The 14,879-nt window shown below is 32.5% G+C and overlaps 2 protein-coding genes and 1 non-coding gene across 4 annotated transcripts in view; all 3 read right to left on the bottom strand.

The window, feature by feature from the left end:
- Window positions 1–2,149, bottom strand: part of LOC112513610 (activator of 90 kDa heat shock protein ATPase homolog) — a 3,235-nt gene extending 1,086 nt beyond the window's left edge. Inside the window, exon 1 of the mRNA XM_025119928.1 lies at window positions 1,073–2,149. Within this exon, the coding sequence (XP_024975696.1) occupies window positions 1,073–1,933 (861 nt within the window). The 5' untranslated portion in view covers window positions 1,934–2,149. The remainder of the gene's footprint in view (window positions 1–1,072) is intronic.
- Window positions 2,150–11,828: 9,679 nt separating this feature from the next.
- On the bottom strand, window positions 11,829–11,910 carry TRNAS-GCU. Its single transcript has one exon. It is a non-coding gene; the product is annotated as a tRNA-Ser (tRNA).
- A 417-nt stretch (window positions 11,911–12,327) lies between these two features.
- Window positions 12,328–13,616, bottom strand: LOC112512624 (thioredoxin-like 3-1, chloroplastic). 2 transcript variants are annotated; one of them, XM_025118679.1, is made up of 5 exons: window positions 13,137–13,616; window positions 12,949–13,023; window positions 12,745–12,815; window positions 12,616–12,633; window positions 12,328–12,543 (listed from the first exon to the last, which is right to left on the bottom strand). In XM_025118679.1, the coding sequence occupies exons 1-5, from the start codon at window positions 13,448–13,450 to the stop codon at window positions 12,497–12,499; spliced, it is 525 nt and encodes a 174-aa protein (XP_024974447.1). In that variant the 5' UTR covers window positions 13,451–13,616; the 3' UTR covers window positions 12,328–12,496. The 2 variants fall into 2 exon arrangements, with proteins under 2 accessions (XP_024974447.1, XP_024974445.1); XM_025118677.1 differs by having other exon boundaries at window positions 12,749–12,815.
- Between the last annotated feature and the right edge of the window lie 1,263 nt (window positions 13,617–14,879).

Here is a 14,879-nt window from a genome sequence, read left to right as displayed (position 1 = left end):
AGGGTTTGCAAACTACAATTATGGTACTGGAAAGATCAACAGGCAGGTGCCATTACCATTAGCCTTTCATACAATACAAAAGGATAAAGACGGCAGAACATATGCACATGAATATCCCTCCCCACATGCAAGTACCCTTCAAAGATCATTTGATCTTTTACATTTATAATCCATCGATTTCTACTTCTGCAAGAATTGTTCTACTCACTACATCGTTCTTTCAGCTCTCGTTGCACACATCAACTGTTAAAGGGAATGAAACATCTAATCGATTTGATACGGACCAATTCTCCGAGATTTTAATCCATGTGTATTTATCTTGAACACTTAAATTCAACACAAATACAATATATCCATCAAGTAATGTTACACATGTACATGCACATCATATGATCTTGTTCTTAAAACAACTTAAGGACTATGAACCTACAAATTCGTGTTACACAACTACATCCATAACAATGATTTATGTTCAATTCCAAGTTAATAATATCCTTCCGTCCAATGGCCACATATCTACAATGGAATCTTCTAAAGCCAAAGCCAAAGCCAAAGCCACACTAAAGCCATTTACCAAACATTTAGTGGGTAAGTGCTTACTGGGTCAATTTCCCTACAATTTCCCTACCAAGTGAGCATAGCAAGGATCCAGAGTTTTACCTGGTAAGTGAGGGTGGTGACGCTTACCCGATAGCGCTTACCAGACAATAGTCGCTACGCGACAATCTATTTTGTTGGTCAATGTTAACCGAAAAGATAAGTGTAGGTGGTGATATTTGCAGGTAAACGGGTAAGCGTTTGGTAAACAGCCACTATCTAGCCACTAACTTTCTGTAAGCTTGCCCAAAATGTAAAACATGCAATTTTCCATTAATTTTTTCTGATCTTCATGGTGGAAATGAAGTAGTAGGGTTTTCCTTCATAGGCACCTACAAACTCCTTTCTCACATGAATAGGCTTATAAAGCAATCAGAAAATCTCTGCTTATGAATATAACCATATAATATAATATCTTTAAACAGAATGCAAAACAACAAAGGAATCTATAGAGAACAAAAAGATTGTGACATACCATAGAATGGAGACCATCAGGCCAGCTTCCAAACCTCCATTTCTGAACAATCAATTTGCCCTCCTGCAACTCCATATTCGTCCCTGTGACTGCACCATCAAAAATACTAATCTCCCCACCAACCTCTTTGCTAATCCTAGCATTACTCTGCGTAAAACCCTTCCATCTATTGTCATCCATCAAGATCTCAAACAAATCTTTCGCCCTACAGCTAAACTTTTCTGTCATTTTTATAGTCTTAAACCCTTCTTTCTTCTTTTCCTTCTTCTCCTCCACCTTCTTGGCAGGTGCAGCAACCGGTGGTGCCGCCACAGGAGCCGCCGCTGGTTTTGGATTTACCTTCTTGACCTCCAATTCATCCTTTGCAGGTCCACCTTTTGCCATGGCATCGACATAAACCCTAACCTGTTTCAAAACGAAATCCTTCCCTTTCGCCATAAAGGCATCCTTCAATCNTCTCCCAATCGGACCTTCATTCCTCACAATAACCCTAAGATCAGGATCCTCTTTGTCGGAAATATAAGAAATCTCGATAACACCATCGGCAATCAAAAGCGATTTCCCTTCATCATCTCTCGCCTCGCCTTGCCAATTGAGCAAAACGCTTAACTCATAACCGGGGATAATTTTTCCCTTTCGGACATTAACATAAGCCTCCCCTTCCACTTTCTCGATCTTCTTCGTCTTGATGAAGAGGTTTCCTTCGCCGTCGAGTATCGTGTGGTCGGATAGGAGTTTTGACAGTAAGTTTCTGGACCACTCGATACAATCGGTCTCAGCCCAGTGCCAGTTATGAACATTCGCTCCGTCTGGTCTGTCTTCGACGATCCAACGCTTATCCCCTTCACCGTATTTCGCCATTATCGTAGCTGAAACAACAGAAGGTTTTTCAACGGTAATAGTATATTGGTGATGGAAACCAGAAGCGGCGGCGTTGGGTTGTTGATGGAGGAGATAAAGGGCGAGAAAAGTAGCGTCTAGAGGATTCAAGGAGTTGGAAGATTCTAGAGTCTCGGAAACCCTAGATCTGTGGATGAACTGAATTGAATATAGCGGTAACAGGCCAATAAGAAGAATCTAGAAGATTGTGGTTCATTAACCGAGTTCCAAACCATCTGAGTTCACTGGGTTGCCATGGTGAGTTTTGCCGAGTTGATGTGGATTATTAACTGGGTTCTTACAAAACCGATCAAACCTAACCCAAAAAAAATCATACCGAGATAACCTTATGTGTAATTAAATACAAAATTAGGGTTAACCGCATCTATTTGTTTGGGCTTAAAGTAACATCGTCTTTTTGGATGGTTGGTCATATTTCAAAGAAAGGTTTTCATCACTTTTTGTTCCCAATGTTGATTTTACTTTGTTTAAACACAACGTGATCAACTTGACCAACCCAAAAGAGTTAGGTTGGGTTGAATTTTTTTCGAAATCGTAAATATTGAGTTGAGTTATTCAAATGTCTTTAACATGATCAATCAAACCCATGAGCCCCTGGTTCATACATAGTAGAGTAAACTAAGATTTTGGTCCTTAAGGTTTAGTGAAATTTTTGAAAGTGCGACCTAAACTTCAGTAAGTCAAGTTTTCATCCTTTAGGTATCCATATTTGAGGTCCCACTTCAAATAAACTAAACTGACCAAATCCATAATTACTTTACCATTATAGAGGGGTAATTTCATAACTTTTATTAATAAGCGTTGTATAATCGAGAGGGGTTGTATTTGAACGCCTATATATATATATATATATATATATATATATATATAGAGAGAGAGAGAGAGAGAGTTTGTTTCAAATAAAATCCGTTGCATTTGTACAACAAATGCAACCCAATAAACATTGTATAATCTAGAGGGGTTGTATTTGAACGCCTATATATATATATATATTCATTCAAGAGAGAACTAATTAGTTTGTGATGACTGTGAAATCTAATATCAACTGCAAATCAATGGATAAATTAGAAAACTAATATTTTTGATAATTTGACTTAAAATTATAATTAAAGGGCATTTTAGGTATTTTAAATTTTTTTTATCTCTCCTCTCTCTCCCCCTCCACCTCCTACCTCCGGCCTCCGACGAACACCATTCGATGCCCAAAATACACCAAAATACACAATGTGATATCTAAAACACATCAAGTAAATTTTACAAACTGTGGCGGAGATGGAAAAAGGGAGATAGGTAGTGAGGGGGTCACATGGACACAGATGGGGTTAGCTGTCGGGAATGCTCACAGGTGGGTGTTTAGTGGTCGATCATCGGAAACAACGTCTTGGTCAGACAAAATGACCGGAGGTGGTCACCGAAGTGGTGGTGGATGCCGGAGAAGGCCACCAGATTTGGTCCATGTGTGTCCGTGTGTGTGTATGTATACATATATTAAAATAATTAAAGTAAATTTTAATATTAAACTAATTAAAGTAAATTGAATAATCAACACAATTTAGTAATTTATCCTTTGTTTTATTTTAATAAATACCATTAATTATCTCAAATGATTGGCTCATATTGAATCTCACATTACCACAAACTATCTAGTTCTCATTTGATTATATATATATATATATATATATATATATAGGGGCAGGTCCAAATGAAAACCATGTCATTCTAAAAAACCGTGTAAACCAAAATCAACCAATAAGAAAATTTCATTCTTTTTTAATTAAATTTAATCAATAAGGTCACTTTTGTCATTTTCATTATTTTTTTCATAAATAAGGAAGTTATTATGGAATATTAAATAAGGAAATTTAATAATGGAAATTATATAAATGAAATGATTTAAAGATTTTAATATTTTATAATATTAAAAATTGATTTGTTTTTTTTTATTCAATGAAGCTGGAAATATTTATGAAGATTTTATCTTGTTATGTAATGAATGAATGATTTGAGGTTCATTGTATCAAAAATTACCGGTTATGAATCTGTTTCATATGAAAAGGTTTTAAAATGAAAAAGTTTCATATTACCATAGCATAATATATTAATGTTCATATGAAAAGGTTTCATTATGAACAAACGGTTGCATATTATATTAAATGCATAATGAAAAGGTTTCATTACGAAGAAACGGTTGCATATTATATTAAATGCATAATGAAAAGGTTTCATAATGATGAAGCATGTTCATAATGAAACTGTTTCATAATGAAAAGGTTCATATGGGGCAAATTTCATGAAACTGTTTCATAATGAAAAGGTTCATAATGATAAAGTATGTTCATGATCTAATACTCTAGGCATATTGTCCAAATTAATACTCTAGGCATATTGTCCAAATTAATACTCTAGGCATATTATCCACTTTAATGAAAAGGTTTCATGAAACTGTTTCATAATGAAAAGGTTCATAATGATGAATCATGTTCATATGATGAACTATTGATGTAACAGTTTCATCAAACATTTCAAAACAGTTGAAAAATCGAAACAATATAATCTCTCTATTTCCTAATGAAAATATTGTAATGAATAGTTTCATAAACAAAGTTCAAAAAACAATGGTTATGAAACTGTTTCAATGTGAAAATGTTTCATTGTAAAATGGTTTATTTGCTCCGTCTATGCATATTATACGTGTTAATGAAATAGATGCTTTGTGATTGAAGTTTCATGGTTATCCTTGTTGCTTTGTGATTGAAGGTACATTTAGGTTCATGGTGATCCATGTTGCTTTGTGATTGAAGTTGATCCGTTTAGTTGGTAGGATGAAAATGAAACAGGTGCGTAATGTATTGTGTTCTTTTATGAAATAAATATATGATGAAACGGGTGCATGTTATATTTTGTTCTTTATGGAATTAATGTTAATGTGAAAAGGTTTCATTATAAAATGGTTCATTGATGTTATATTAATGTTAACTTTTGTTTATGGAATTAATGTTATATTGATGTTAACTTTTGTTTATGGAATTAATGTTATATTGATGTTAACTTTTGTTTACCAATTTGCCCTTATCATTGAAATAAAATAATTTTTTAATATTTTTTATTTTTTAATTTCCTAAAATAAAGTAAACTAATCTTAGCCATTGATCAAAAAAATGGACGGATGAGATTGGTTTACACGGTTTACACAAATGGGGCAAGTTTTTATTTGAACGCTCATATATATATATATATATATATATATCATATGGGAAAAAGAGTTTCTCATAAGAAGGGATTTGGACTCTTGATCACTTTCAATCTCACCCCACTCCATGAATTGCATTTATCATGGGTATTGGTTCTGGAAGTGATGACTTACACATGAAGTGTTTATAGAAGGGGAGTTGAATACAAACACAATAAATTATCACTTTTTAATTATATATTCTATATTTTGTATAAAACAAAGAATTACAGATTTTTTTGGAGAAGTTAGGAAGGTAAGACTGTGATCCTAAACAATCTGACTGTGCCAAATTTACTAAAATTAAACGAATTGGGGGAATGAGGTACTACTCCAAATATGAAGAACTATGGAAGTTCGTTAGAGTATAATGCAGATTTTGCTTAAGAAACAATCACAAATATGTTCTTTCAAAACATGTGAGTAACATTGAATGACAAGGGTGATCTTTTATAGCCACTATTGCATTAAATGTTTATTGTCTAACTTTAATATGTTTTCTTCTCCTGATTTGTTAATCCATGCATCGTAGTACTTTTCACTTCAGCCTTTGAGTTTAATGTAAACACTTGTTAATTTATCCTATCTTTTTGTATGTCGAGGGAACAGTGAAGGAAGTATGCCACAAATAAAATAGTGCTCTTGTACTTACTTTGTCTTACATAGTTATGCATGTTCTCATACTGAAGGAAGTAAGAGAATTTGTGAGCCAAACTTGCTGGCCAAGTTTGTACTTCAAGATTCAGCTTGCTAGTAATAGTATTTTCAAGCTACTAGTTGACTTAATCTTGTTGTCTTCTTTTTTGCTAGATGGCAAATCAATCTGCTTTATGACGATCCTGACCTTACTTCAGCTATTTTTCAACTTTGTTAAAGACATTTTGCTCTTGGGAAAAAAAAACAGATAGTTATAAGACTTTTGCAAGTAAAAATTCTTATCTTTTTGTATTTCCAAAATATAGGCTACATACCAGATTTTCAGCTATAGAAACATTATGAATATGCTTTCATCGGATACAGAGAAAGACTTGGTACAAACTAGAATATTTGAGACTTTAAGCTTTAAGATCCTTTCAATAAAATAAGTTGGATGTTTATGATCCGATGATAGCTTTAAAAGGCATTTAATTTATACAAAAAAATCCGATGAATGTTACATTCGAAACCTGAAACAACAGGTTCGTATGTTACCAAAATCAAACTATATCCGATTATATGAAGTTCATCAGATAATTTACTTGAAAAACAAGGTAATCAAGAACTTTCCTTTCTAAGGGGGCGTTTGGTTCGTAGAATGAAATTCGATGGAATTGAAATTCATCAAAGGAATTTGACTTTGAGAGAATGAAATGAAATCTGATGGAATTTGACCTTGTCCTGTGATTGCGTTTGGTTGCATGGAATTGGAATGAAATTCTTAACGGAATTGGAATTTTTTTGTTTGGTTCACGGAATTCAACTTTGGAATTGGAATTGGAATTAAATATCAACAAATGACCTTTTATGATTTTTTTGTCATTTTTTTAAAAAATTACCATTAAACCAAATTACATTATTAACATCAGATAAAATTTGAAATTGTTCACTTATATTAATAATATCTGAAATTGTTCACTAAATTTTGTTTAAAGAAGTGATCGGTGCCCTAATTCCATTCAATTTGGGATCGAACCAGAGAGCGATTGAAGATCAAATCAGAGATCGATTGAAGATCGAACTAGATTGGCGATCGAATTTTGTTTACGAGAGAGAAAGAGAGAGCGTACCTGGAGATCGAACCAGAAATGCAGTAGATGAGATGGTAGAGGCGTTCAATGAATTTGGATTAGAGGATTAGAGAATGAATCTGTAAGAAAGGAATTGAAATCCTAGCATGTTGTCGTGGAATGTGAAATCTGTGCATGAAGGAATTGACCGGAATTGAAAGGATTCCATGATCTTATTCCATTGAACCAAACACTCTATTTGGAATTTGGTCAAAGGATTGGATATTCCAATTCCTTTCAATTCCTATGATCTTAACAGCCCCTAAGTGTTTCATCGAATGCTATGAGTATTATTTTTAAATCTGATGGTTGAAACCAACAACGGGAATTGATATCTCGTTGTACCGCATTAGTTTTGATTTTCGATTATGATTAAATCCAAGGGCGGAAATTCTTTCTTACGCTTCTCATCATAACTGTCATTCTCACTAGAAGCCAACCATATATATATATGTGTGTGTGTGTGTATGTGTGTGTGTGTGTGTGTATATATATATATATATATCTTGAAGGGTTCAAACGAGAACACCTCTGTTTTACAAAAATGCGATAAAATTTATAGGCCTTTGAATTAATTAACTTGTAATAAAAATTAGAATAAACGAAAATAAATTAGTATTTATCAACATTTTCTATTAACTTAGATTTGTCCTTATTCCTTAAACGTTGCTAGTATGATTGAAGACTTTTTATGTTGATGTATTCGTTGTCGATAATGATGTGATAATAATATGATAATGCTTTGATAAATCAAAAGTTTTTTATGATGTAATTTTGTTGTGATAATGCATGATAGAGTTGTGATAATCGAAAATTGGTGATGTTCACGACCATAATCATCACTCTATACTCATTATGTGATTTTGTTGTGATAATAATATGATCATTATTTGATACATTGTGATTGGTGAGTATATTATCTATACATGATTTCAGGGACAAGGAAGTTATCAAGATTACAGATAAATACAAAATCACCTGATTATCCTTAATAGTTTATTTTATTTTCTTCTAACTTTAATTATGGGTTAAATATGGAGGTTCATAATTGTTTTCGTATTTTCAATAAACAGATATGCTCTCGTTTGAACCCCTCCATATATAAGTTTGAGAACCGTGAAAACTGATCTAAGGCTTAATTTGATTTTATCCTATGGTTTTAATTTAAAGATGTTTTTAATTAGAAAATTTGCATAATCGTCATTTTATAGGCTCAGGCTCAGCTGCTGTCTCTAGCTGAACAGTGAACATCAAAAAACGTTGACGCTGAAAGACCATAACCTCAGGTGGTGCAACGAAATGATCAAAAAGAGAATAAGTCCCCACAGGATCTCAAACGTCACCATCAATGGACAGATGAAGGATGGTGAACTTCTCATCTCTATGGTCATATTTAGAGAGAACCAAGAGGCTGTCACCGAGTATCCTTCTTATCTCGGGGAGTACGGATTTGATGAATGGTTAGAGATATAACAAGCCATTCAACGCTAAAAGTCCAAGCACAAGCCAAAGAATCGAAGACATCCTGAACGAACTCTTCAAGAAGGTGTCCAAGTTTGTTGTTGTCCCTCCTGTGTCTGAGAAGCCTCTCTCAAGAAGAATAAACCTTTCATATCATGAAGATGGACCTTCCAATAGGAATGAACACGAGATGAAATTCTCATTGGAAGAAATCCTGAAGGATCGAAAGAAGCCAAATATCTCAAAGTTGAACCTGACACTGTGCATGTAAATCCTGAGTATGGATTAATTTTCATTGACTATGATGGCGAATACATCTTCCAGCGAGTATTTAAGTTCCATCTCTGCCCAATAGACCATCTGGAGTATCTCAGGTCTTGGCTCGACAATGACTTAGCTGGAGAGGTGATGAATCGCAGGATCAAAAAGGAGATAGTAAGACGAAAGAAGCTCGGAGAAGATATACCAAGTTATATCGACTTTAGTGACTTAGAATGGATATCTTTCTATCTTGTAATATCTTGTTTTCCTTTCTTTTCTTTCAGTGTATAATCTATATGTAATAGATCTACCATGTACTGAAAAATGACTTGTATTATTTATACATGAAATCTTCAATGTCACTAAAAAAGATCATTGAAAAGATTAATAGAGACAAGTATCTATGAGTTCCAGTTCTCTTTCATTCACTGACAACTTTCAGTCAGTTAATATCCTTTACAAACTTAAGTAAATTTACATAAGTATATTGTATCACTGAAAAAGATCCCAAAATAGTTAAAAGAGACAAGTATTTTATTTGTACCTTTTTCTTACTAATATAACATAAGCAATTTTTTTATGTTGCTTTGTCATCATCAAATAGGGGTAGATTGTTGATTCTCTCTCTCATTGATTTGATGATGGTCCCTTTTATCTATTGAAGTATATAGTTTCTATCATTCAGTTTCAACGATCTTCACTGAGTTTGTTTAGTGATCGTTGAACGTTTATTGTAAATCGTTCAAAGACTGTTATACTTCAAGAAGACAAAATTCACACCACATATCCCTCGGTAATATCGAAGACAGAAGCTGAAGATTGGAGACCAGCAAATTCGTGATCTGAAGCGGTATTCAGTGATTACAAGCTCGTCTACAAATGTGTGAAGTCGCAAGTTTCAGCAAACACTGAAGAGATCTTTCACCGTCATCCCAATATTCAACGATCAAATGAAACTTGTCAAGCAAGATTGTTTTTTTCTTGTCCTCCTAAACACAAAGGACAAACTCATGCATTTCTAAAGTATAGTACAGTACGGAGCCACTCCGTTGACTCTAACATGCTTACCTACTTTATGAAAGAGGATTGTTCACATACATCCAAAAGTCTGCCAAATCTGAACAAAGAACAAGCTTTCCTCCAAAAGCTTGATACGTGCTTTGTACCTTCTAAATTGCAATTAATGCAATGGGTATAAATAGCTAAGTGTTTTCTCTCTCATTTATCATCTTCCTCACTAAGAACTTACCAAATAAGTTACTTCTCTCACTCCTCTTTGTCTAAGAGAAAGAACCACTTAAACAAGTGAAGAGCACTTTTTTATTCTTCTTTATTTCTTGTAGCAAATTTTTTCTCTTTGTTATTTGTAATTGTGTGTATCTTTGATTGTTTAGATAGGTTATTTACCTTATCTCTTCAGCAAACAATATGTAAAATTTGTATTGATTTTTTTTTATCAATATATAAGTTTTAAAAATGAAAGTTTATGTGTTTGTGTTCATCTCCCCTTCCTTTCTACAAACTGATAATATCAAACCAAAAGAATCTATTGAAACTCGTATGTAAGTAAGGTATAAGATAAAATGTATGGTAACATTACTTTTATCCAAACTGGGTAGAGGAACTGTTTATGTGGAAACCCTTGGAATGTTGTTTAAATAGGTGTAGTAAATGAGCAAATAGACTACATACTGTAGTAGCATAATTCAAAATATGTTTGAGTTTAAAATTTTCAAGACTTCAAAAAATTACCTAAGAGCATTTTAGGTGACTTTGTCACATCAGATTTCTCTGTTTATTACATAAGATTTCTCATATCCACATCTTATAAATTTTCTACCCCTAATTATTGAACTCGTTCTAACTTATGTTCTATTATTTAATTGGGCTGAGTTTCACCATTTCGATGAAGAACATGCTCGTGTATATGAACATTCCCCTTCCGCGTTGACATTTATTGTTTTCTTCCAATGGTGCAAAAATTTATGAATTAGCCTACTAGATTTAAGAATCTTTCGTTAGAATTGATCTAAGATACATTTTCATCTGCTATAATATTATCCAGTGATTAACATATATTTGTTTCACATGTATTTGATTCACAATGTAACCTTTTTTGCGTGTTTATGAAACAAAAAATACACGTACATAAGTTTTACATTGTGAGACTAATACATATGAAACAAACACATTGTGAAACAAATATATATTAATCAATACATTAAAAATACTACACTTAAATGGAAATAAATCATGTGAAACATAACCTTAAGGTAGAAGTTCTCACGTCTCATAAATGTTGAAGTTCTCAAATGACTAAACCTTATATTTATTTATATTATTTTGTCTTATTTGTATATCTCACATCTCTATCATGCTTTAGGAGTTGTTTGTTTACCACTTAATAGCTCTATTAAGAGGTAGCATCTGAATCGTTAACAAGTGAATCTTGTTTGACAAAAAAATGTGTCTTTTAATGATTCTAAAACTCTCTGAATGATTATGTATCATGGGTCTCCCTTAACCATTCAGCGTCCTAATTTCATTTAAACAATTATTGAATAATTATTATTTCATTTTACACTATATCATGAGAGCCACTTAGGGGTTGTTTACTTGCGGCTTAATTAGGCTTATTGGTCTATCTAGCTTATTCGCACAGCTCATTTGGGTTGTTTACTTACGGCTTATTCGCACAGAACATGACTTAATCCCACAGATAGAAATGATGTGTTGTCTCCATTCAACCACAAAAATGACACCCCTACCCCTTATTTAAAGTATCACCTCCTTCCCATACGAGACACCCCATTGTTGGCCTCTTTATGATTTTTTGTTTTGATGTTCAAATAATTAATATTGGGGGGTAAATCGGTCACGGTTATTTATGTTATTCAGACTGTTGGTTCATATAGAAAAAATAAACAAAACACCCATTTAACCAAACAGACAAATTTATCTGGATAGACAAATTTATCAATACATTACTTAATAAAAAATTTGATAAAGGACCCCTTAATCATTCTGCAACCGTCAAATAACCCCTTAGTTTGTCATGTTTTGAAATGATCGAAAAATGTTATATATAATAATTATTTATTATATAAAAAGAAAATTTTGGATTGGTTTAAAAAGAATTCGTCGCCTGAGAGATTCGAACTCTCGCGGGGAAACCCCATGTACTTAGCAGGCACACGCCTTAACCACTCGGCCAAAGCGACTTCATGTCTTCACCTTTTCACTTTCTTTTATATAAACCATTTATATATTAATATATTTATTTTAAAATTTAATTGTAATTATTTTTTTAATATTTTATCGTTTCATAAATGTTGTTTTGCTTTAAAAGTGTTTAGTGATTGAAGTTTCATATAACAGTTTAAATTTTAAACCGACGTCCGAATAAATCCATCGTAATTTCAAGACATTTGAATCTAATTCGATTTCTCACCAACAAATTCATTTGAATTCGGAAAATATTGATGTGGAAATTGTATTTTTCTTTCTTGTCCTAAATCTCTATTTGGTATTCAATGAACGAAAATTTTAAGTGCCCGTTTCTTTATGCAATAAGTTTATGATTACGCCTCAGGTCGTTACCACTTAGCAATCTCAGTTGGCGAAAATGCATACAGTTTGTCTGATAATTTCACAAAATCTCTTAGAATAAAAAAATTGACAAACAAACAAAACTGTACTTTGATTGGTTATTATATGATTGAAAATATGTATATGAACAAGAATCTGAACGAAAATCATATAAAATTCTGAATCATTTGTCGAACTTCTTCGATCACAAGCCACGCTTTATGTCCGCCAATCACCTCTGCTTGCATCTCCCCATCTTTCCACAACTATATAAACGCAACAAACAATATTCAAAACATAAAAATGATCGAAACTTATTTAAAATGACGTAAACTCACCTGAATTGTTGGCATTTTCTGCGGTCGACATACATACAATAACGAAACCAACAACATTGTTAGAAACAAAATTCAAAGAATCATTAAAAACCATTAAGATTTGCCAAATTCAAAGTGTGGAAATCGTACGTACGGAGATATTTCCTCGTTTCACGAGCGCTTGTGGTACATTGTTCACATCCACGCAATAAAATTTGAACCTATTTGTAATTCACGAGCCAAGAAAGAGCAAGTCAACACCCGACCAAACGATCTAAACAATGCCAAGTCTTGAAACAAAATAAAAACGATCCGTTCGTTGTTTTAACCAAACTCGAACAAACGAAACCATACTTGGTGTCATATTCGGCTGCCAATTTCTCCAATTTCGGCTTCAAGTATATGCATTTTCTACACCAAGCAGCCATCCTACACATAAACACACATAATTTTCGACACCCAATCTTTAAAGCCCGAAACAAATAATCGAAACAATCGGGATTTGCAATTCTTTATATAAAAAAGAACACGAATATATATACCAATCAATGATGATGGGTTGAGAGGCTTCTTTTGCCTGTTCCAAAATACGATCCAAATGGTCAGCATCAGTAATAGGTTCCAATTCCACGAACGCAGGTCTTGATGGATCCCAAAAGGCTGCAACTTTACAATCTCTTTTCTCGATTTTCTTGAATCGATGATCCATTTTTCTTCGATCGAAACCAAACCCACAAGTTTTTATGGCATTCGAACAACACCCATTGCTCCAATTTTGCTGGTGTGGCTGCTGCTGGTGCTCTCTGTGATGGAGTTCTCTGTAAAGAATATGTGAATTTGGGGCTAAAATTGACATTTTTGGTGGTGTTTTTTTGGGCAGATAGACGTCTGAATAGATAAGATATTTTGGGCCGATGGAAATTTTATTGAAAAATTATAATTTTCTTGAAATACTTTGGCGAGTTTCGAGGCTTTGGGATTCGAGTTGGATCTTTGGGTTGATGGGGGAAAAGGGTTGAAAATGGAAAGATGGTAAGCTTATCCAGAAGATGAGTTGGAGATTGAATCTCGTATAAATTCAGGGTCCATATATAACATACTTTTTTTATATATGTATATGTACTACTTGTGTAATGTAGCGGGACACATCTCAATTTTAATGTTATATTTTATTATTTGTTTCTGTCGATATTATAATACGATTTTATGTATTTTTAGAAAGCAATAATGATTTTATTTTTGAATAAAATATAAATTTGAAGATATCATAAAATTTTGAAAAAAATATATCAATGTTAATATCAAATCAACTATTTAAAAGTTCTCATTTTTTACGTAACTTCTTTAATTTATTTTTTTATTATAATTTAATTTAAGTTTAATAACGAAATAATTTATTTTTGGTTTAATAATATAACATTTTATAAAGATAATAATTAAGTATTATGTTAGAACTCAATGATTATCCTAATTATATTTTAGATCTTTTATATTTAAAATGAGATGTTTATCTTGTATTTGATTATGTTTATCTACAGTTAGTTACAAGAATTCAGATATGGAGCTTTAATAAGTTGTACTTTCGCACAATCTACTTGCAATCTCGATTTTTAAGTAATACGCATTAATAAACAGTACTTTACGCATAAAAAGTGGTTTTTAATAGTTTTTATCAAATGCTTTATAATATAGTATAGATGTATATGTATATAAAATATAAACCTAATATAACTGATATTTATTACACTGGGTTTAATCATTTGATAACTCTAAAATATGTTAATTTAATATAACTGATATTTATTACAAGGGGTTTAATCATTTGATAACTCTAAAATATGTGAGATCCGTGATTAAGTCACTAGTTTAAAATAGCATTTTTTTTTTAGAAATTCATACTTATCTTCTTCTCTCTCCTAATATTTGTATTAACATACACATTGTGTATACAAGGTGAACACTATAAGAAAAATTAATAATTTTTTTTTACTAGAATGTTCACACTGTATTCATAAGCTGTATGAGATTTAGAGATTGTTTGTTTACCTTTTAGTACCTCCATTAAGAGGCATCATTTGAATCAATACAAGGTGAATCTTATTTGGACGGTCGTTTGTTCAAGGACTCTAGTCATAACAAAATGCATAACAAAGAGACTAAATCCATAATTAATTGAGTTTAGGGATGGTAGTCATAATCTATAACATACTACAGGGACCAAATCTGTAATTCACACACACACACACACACACACATATATATATATATATATATATAGAGAGAGA

Source organism: Cynara cardunculus, assembly GCF_001531365.2.
Source record: "Cynara cardunculus var. scolymus isolate 2C chromosome LG 5, CcrdV1, whole genome shotgun sequence".
NCBI lineage: Eukaryota > Viridiplantae > Streptophyta > Magnoliopsida > Asterales > Asteraceae > Cynara > Cynara cardunculus.
This window is presented reverse-complemented; position numbering and strand designations above follow the sequence as displayed.